Source organism: Paramormyrops kingsleyae, chromosome 8 (assembly GCF_048594095.1).
Source record: "Paramormyrops kingsleyae isolate MSU_618 chromosome 8, PKINGS_0.4, whole genome shotgun sequence".
Lineage (NCBI taxonomy): Eukaryota > Metazoa > Chordata > Actinopteri > Osteoglossiformes > Mormyridae > Paramormyrops > Paramormyrops kingsleyae.
This window is the reverse complement of record NC_132804.1, coordinates 22,061,184-22,067,183: the sequence shown is the minus strand read 5'-3', so window position 1 is coordinate 22,067,183 and position 6,000 is coordinate 22,061,184. Positions and strand designations below refer to the sequence as shown.

The 6,000-nt window shown below is 41.9% G+C and overlaps 1 protein-coding gene across 4 annotated transcripts in view; it reads left to right on the top strand.

Moving 5' to 3' along the window:
* The first annotated feature begins 316 nt into the window (after nt 1-316).
* The window catches only part of LOC111835232 (neurexophilin-1), a 28,934-nt gene continuing 23,250 nt past the window's right edge, over nt 317-6,000 (top strand). For 2 of the 4 annotated variants that reach the window (XM_023795299.2, XM_023795297.2), the window contains exon 1: nt 317-739. In XM_023795299.2, the coding sequence (XP_023651067.1) occupies nt 686-739 (54 nt within the window). In that variant the 5' untranslated portion in view covers nt 317-685. Of the gene's footprint in view, nt 740-1,814; nt 1,902-6,000 lie in introns of those variants that run through there. The other 2 variants (XM_023795298.1, XM_023795301.2) reach the window with 2 other exon arrangements.

Sequence of the window (6,000 nt, the reverse complement as noted above, 5' to 3'; positions counted from 1 at the left end):
TTTGGTGCGGAATGAAACAGAAAATATCCCCAGAAAAAAAGTACGTCTGGCAAGTAAATTTAACCTCCACGCTGTGAGTGGTGCTTCATTTTTAGAAGTAAATTAAATGCATCAAAATACCAACCCATAGCACACCGTTTACTAATATGAATGTCTAAGAAATGCGCACTTCTAGTTTTTTGTCCAAATTCATACGCTCAACATGGAGAAACGAACGAAAAGTGTGAGAGAGCGAAAGAGAGAGGGAGAGCGCGAGGGAGAGAGAGAGAAAGATAGGGAGGGGGGAGAGGGAACAGTAAAACAACGAAGGTGAAAAGGCACTTGCTTTTAAACCAGGAGTAGCCGACGGACTGGTGGGGGACATTAGAGCTGCTCTTGATCCTCTGTTAGATCTCACCAGCGTTTCCCCGACTTCTCTCCATCCCTGAACTTCATGACTCCAAACGCTGCAGAGAAAAATACCCATGGATCTGTTTTATTTCCCAATGACGGACTTTAGAAGCTGATCAGACTATTTATTCCCTAAACCGAGACATCCGTAAATAGACTCTAAAATACATTTCCCACTTATTTTTTTTGAATCCTGACTCTTGGATTGTTTGTGATCCCTGACTTTCCTTCTGTCTGTATATGTTAACCCAGGGAGATTAATAGCCTCAGGGAGGTTTGCTGTTCGGGAGGTGCGATGAAGGTGCTCTACTGGACCTTCGCGATCCTCGGCCAGTGGATTCTGCGAAAGGTAAGAAGTCAAACCCGCACCGAACCAACAGCCTCCATCAGGTCATTACCGTGCATTCTTCAGCTCTGCCGCTTGGTATCTTATTAACTTCGGTTAACTTAGGGAAATAACGGAAGTTTCTCATCCATGTAAAAGTATCTGGATTCCGCTTACATCCAGAAATGTTTACATCCAGTGATGTTTACAGTTTGATAAATATCATGACGGCCGTTTCGCACAAGTGGAAACAGATTTTTGAGTGTCTTTTTTAATTTTATTTCCGTTCTTGAACGATGTGCAGTTATCAGGTGGAATTGACGATACAAGGGCGTGTAATCAAATGTCTCACGGCCAAACTTTCCCCGATCACAAATCTGCAAGTTCTCATGCAAAATCGCATTCAGACGTTGAGGAAAGACACTCTTCTGCTGAGGAGAAATCCAATTTTAGTCTCAGAAAGTAACTCTGGAGTTCAACGTGCTCGCTAATGCAATTGCTTTTACTTGCATCTTGCTGGACACCTTTTTGTGTAATTGGATCGTCCGGCTTTCAGCTTCTCTTCCCGCTTACACAGAAACAGATTTCCGCCTCAGGTTTGCCTATCGCAAATATTTCAATATTGTCGCTTATTAATGTGTTAGTGCAATCAGCGGTGCATGAAGATTTTGCAAGAAAGCGGGTTATTTACTTGCCGCAGGCGTATTACACTTATCGCCACCAGCACGTTATTTATTTATAGTCAAGTACATTTCACAAGAGGTGTGTGTGTGTGTGTGTGTGTGTGAGAGAGAGAGAGAGAGAGAGAGAGAGAGAGAGAGCAAGAGAGAGAGAAAATCAAATTTCATACTTCTCCCGAAGGTACTGGAAACTTTTTAGGAACTAATTCAAGATAAAATTAGGTCCCTTCCATGTTTGCATGTTTGTATGTTTATTGCTATGACTGTTATAGGGAGTGGTGGTAAAAACACATCAACGTTGTTTATACACCGATCCGGATTTGATTAATCGCCTCGGCTGTAAAGCATTAAAGCTGATGACGAATGCAGCTGGTTCTTGCAATCTCCGTCCCCCAGCAAAACTTTAACCGTGAAAAGAGGTTGAATTCCCGCGTCTCCTCCTGCTACCCAGTCGGCCGTGAATAACTGCGCGGATTTAGCCGCGCTGTTGCTCTGTTCAATATGCAGTAAGTCTCATTGGACCTTGCAAATAAGAAAGAAACAGGATCCGGCGTTATTACTTTTTTCGTGAACATATTAATGAAAACACCACTCCCTGAATGTTTTCTTCAGCGATCGACCCACCACAGGGCTCAGTTCTTTCTCTCGGTCGGTGAATGTCGTTTTGCCCTTTGGGTTTATTCGAACAGCCGTTGATTGTATTCATTACGTGTCCTTTATAATTTAGTCTGGTCATTGTTTGCGTGAGTGTGGTGGCGCCAGCATGTGTGTATGTGTTCCTTTGTCTTTTTCCTGTTTCGGTCCATAGCCTAATTAACTTGAGTTTAATCGCGCTCAATGAACTTTATGCCAACATTGTCCTGCTAGACAAGAACTATTTTTAAATAGCACAGTACATATTTCAAATAATGATACCGTATGCGGTAATGATATAAACCGTTTACTTAATAGTTATTTTGGTGGTTCTTGTTATTTTGCATCACGGCGTCCTAGAACTGACCGCTAAAGAAAGATATACATGAAACATCACAGAATCCCTTTGTGCCTGCCGGACGTGCTCGTGAGTGACAGGTGACGTGAAGTTGCACACTTGATATAACCTGCCTATAAATATGCCTAAAAAACCTAAAATCTCACATTTTAGCGTTTTTTTATTCAGCAAACATTCCCCGTTTATAATTTTTGATTTGCACGGGAAACATGAATGCTATATGTATTTATACGATGCTTAATATCTCGAGGAACCCCATTCTGGACTGGGCGTTATTGTAACTGAATCGTGTATTCTGGGTAAGGAATTATTTTCTATTAATAAATGATGTATTTATTTCTGTAAATGATGTGAAAAAAGACATCGCAAATGATGCATATTATGTTCTTGAGGGATGCTCCCTTCCAAATCACGTTGTGGTCATAGTGAGACGGGAAGTCCGGCGCTGTCCAAGTGCCGCGGTGCTGAATGTTTAAAGTGAGAGAGAAAGGGAGCCGAGCGGGAGGAGGGCAGGCGCGGGGGGGGAGCGCCGGGTCCTGGCGTGCGGGAAAGCCACAGCACCAGGGGACGATGATTAAAAATCCGCCAAGGTGGTTTCAACATAAGTCTTTTCAGTAATGAGTCATACAAAGCACCCCAGTAAACTCCTTTAGGTGTTACGTCACTTATTTAACATCGATGCCCGTTTGCGTACGAAGTGTCTTTTTTTGGTGCTTGATGTTATTCGCATAGCGTATGGTTCGGTTATTTTGCCATATATAATTGACCTCATATAGATGGAAAGACATAGAGATTGTAAAGCAATGAAACAAGAAAGGGAAATACTTAATTCCATTTGAACAGACTGCGGCCAGCGACTGGTATTTCAATCGCACTTCGGATGGTCCGCGCCGCCGCTTTAGGAAATGGATCCCCTAAGTTAAGTTATTCATTCGACGTCTGCAGCAGAAGATACTCAAAGTCAAAACCACGTTAACTCCATATACTCATAATACACACAGTTACATCGCCTGGCTTTCATTATTCGTATGAAAAAAAATCATCATAAATGCTACATTATTAATCATATAAACGTTTAAAATGTGATATTTAGATTACTTAAAAACGACCACAATTGGCAAGTATGCGGAGTCATTTTGTAAGTTTGCCTATCACCCCAGCCTAACAATGCTGCAAGTGCTTCATAAGGAAGCTTTATTTCAAAGTCCTCTCCAAATTTTATTGTTTAATGTTCCAGCGTTTATTGGGGGAGTGGCAGAGAGGCAGAATGAAAACGAGGACGGTCTGCGGGCTATAACTAAATACTATGAAAGCAAACGCTTTGGTCTCTGAAATCCTCTTATCATGCAGTTAAAAAAATCTATCTACACCCCTGCAGCATAGCAGGGATTGAATCATATTGAATAAAACTAATTACTCTGCTTATGGCATTTTTAGAACTTTATTTATACACTCCGTTATATCCCTTGTCTGTATTTATATGCTAATATACAGTATGCATGCGCGTTCATGCGTTTATGCATGTGCACGTGGACCTGTTTGTGTGTGTATGCGGGCTCTTAGGTAACACGCCCGGATCGCGGCGCGAGGCGTGCTCCTTTTACTATAGAGTGTTGGGGGGGGGGGGGGGGGGGGGCAGCGTAGACGAAATTGACGTTTAGATGTGATCATGGCTGGAGAGATCGTCACTCTACAAAAGAAGTCCTCGTGCTATTAAAAGGCTGATAAAGTTAACAGTCAGCAAAGCACTTAGCACAGGCGAAAGAGGATGGCCGATGACATACATTTTTAAGTCCTGCGGGGGAGAGAGGGAGCTGTGGCACAAGTTACTTAACCTGAATTTCTACGGCACTATAATCAACCTTACAAGTGCGAAAGACTGTGACTCACTCTGAACAACAGCTTCAGATAAGCAGCTAAATGCAACGTGACCAGGATATTTGCAAGGATATGTTGCTTTCAGGATCCCTCATTGTGTGGTTAATGTCTGCTGTGCTGTATTGGTGGTTTGATCCAGAGATGCTGATGTGCTTAAACAGTGTCCATGCCTGTTGACTGATGAGCTTATAAAGTCCTAATATATTTAATGCGACTCTGAGGGTACGTTGTGTGATATATGCAAGCTGCAGTTTCTACTTGGTTTTTGTTTACGTTTTTTCCCCGAATTTGTTCTACTTGCCTGTGGGTGAAAGATATACTTTGGGGAAAAAAGAAGGGTCTTCTCTTTGTGTAGAGTGAATTTTTGTAAGAGAAGATTGTAGATGTGTTAAACAATTTATTAAAAAATTTGGTCAGTTTGACAAAAGATAGATGCTGTTTGCTGACTATTGTTCGTCTCTGTGCTTAGTCTGGGTGGGGCTGTTTTCTAAGCTAATTACAGATGTGGACCTATCCAGTGAGCTGCCTTTGACATCACCTCAAATTACCGCCAAACGAGTCCAAGTATTGTTTCCAAGTGGTAATATTTCTTTTTATCGATACTGAAACTGCATCACAAAGCTGGGCTGGAACACTGAATGGTGCGAAAGTTTTCAAGAAGCTTTGCTTAATGGTCCACACCATTGACAGCTATTGTCAAAGTGAAATAATCTGATTTTTTTTATAGGCAAACCCAAGAAATAATACAGTACTTACCTAGCAGTTAGTTTACCCAGATATAGTTAATACAGAATGCTGTATAAATCACGCACTAAGCACATGGTGATCAATTTGCTTTTGTGAAATAACAGGCATTCCTGGAACAGTGGATAAGAGTTGATTCTGGATTTTTTTAATACATGTTACAACACAACTTCAGAGGAATGGACATCCCAGTTTAAAAATTCAGGCTCATTGGGCTGCATCAGCAGCAACCTAACACCAGTCAGAAGATAAGTCTCTAAGCCTGATTCAGCCATCCGTTTGGCTGTCTTTGAGAGAGTGGTTTAGGGATGACTAAATACCCCTGCTCACACTGCTCGCATTGACAGGCTGACACTCTCTGCCCATGTTCTTGACTCATCTTTTATGGACTTCCTGTCTTCTGCCTGAATCCGGCTGATCATTCATTTTGGCGACGGTTTGCATCTGCCTAGCAAAATAACAGGGCCAGCTAGGCCGAGGGCAGCAATATGGCTGATGTAAGTGAATGTAAATACTAAATGCCAAGCATTTAGTCTTGTGGACGTTCTGTTTCTGTTGTTTGGAAGGGGTGATGTTCCTTTTTTACTTGATTGAAGTCCCTTTTCTTAGGAACCAGTGTGTCAAATATAATTGTTGAATTGTCATTCAAAACAAAAAGCAAATCAGAGGCATTTTAGGATTGAGACAGGTGCAAACAACACAGTAATTCTGCCTTGGGATTCTATGAAGCTTTGTGAGTTGTTAAATTCTTTTCTGAGAACCCTTTCTGTGAGTTTCTTGTTCTAAGACAGTTAGAACATATTACAGAGATAGCAGAGTTAGCACAAAAGCCATGAGCAGCAAGAAGTGACATAAAAATAGGCAACTTAAAAGAACCTGCACCGCTCCTAAGCCTCTCGACGTCTTGCGTAAAAGCTTCGATAATATGTCAGTCAGCGCGTGACCAACTGCATCGCCATGCCACCGGGGCAGCCATCACTGTGTTCACAGGG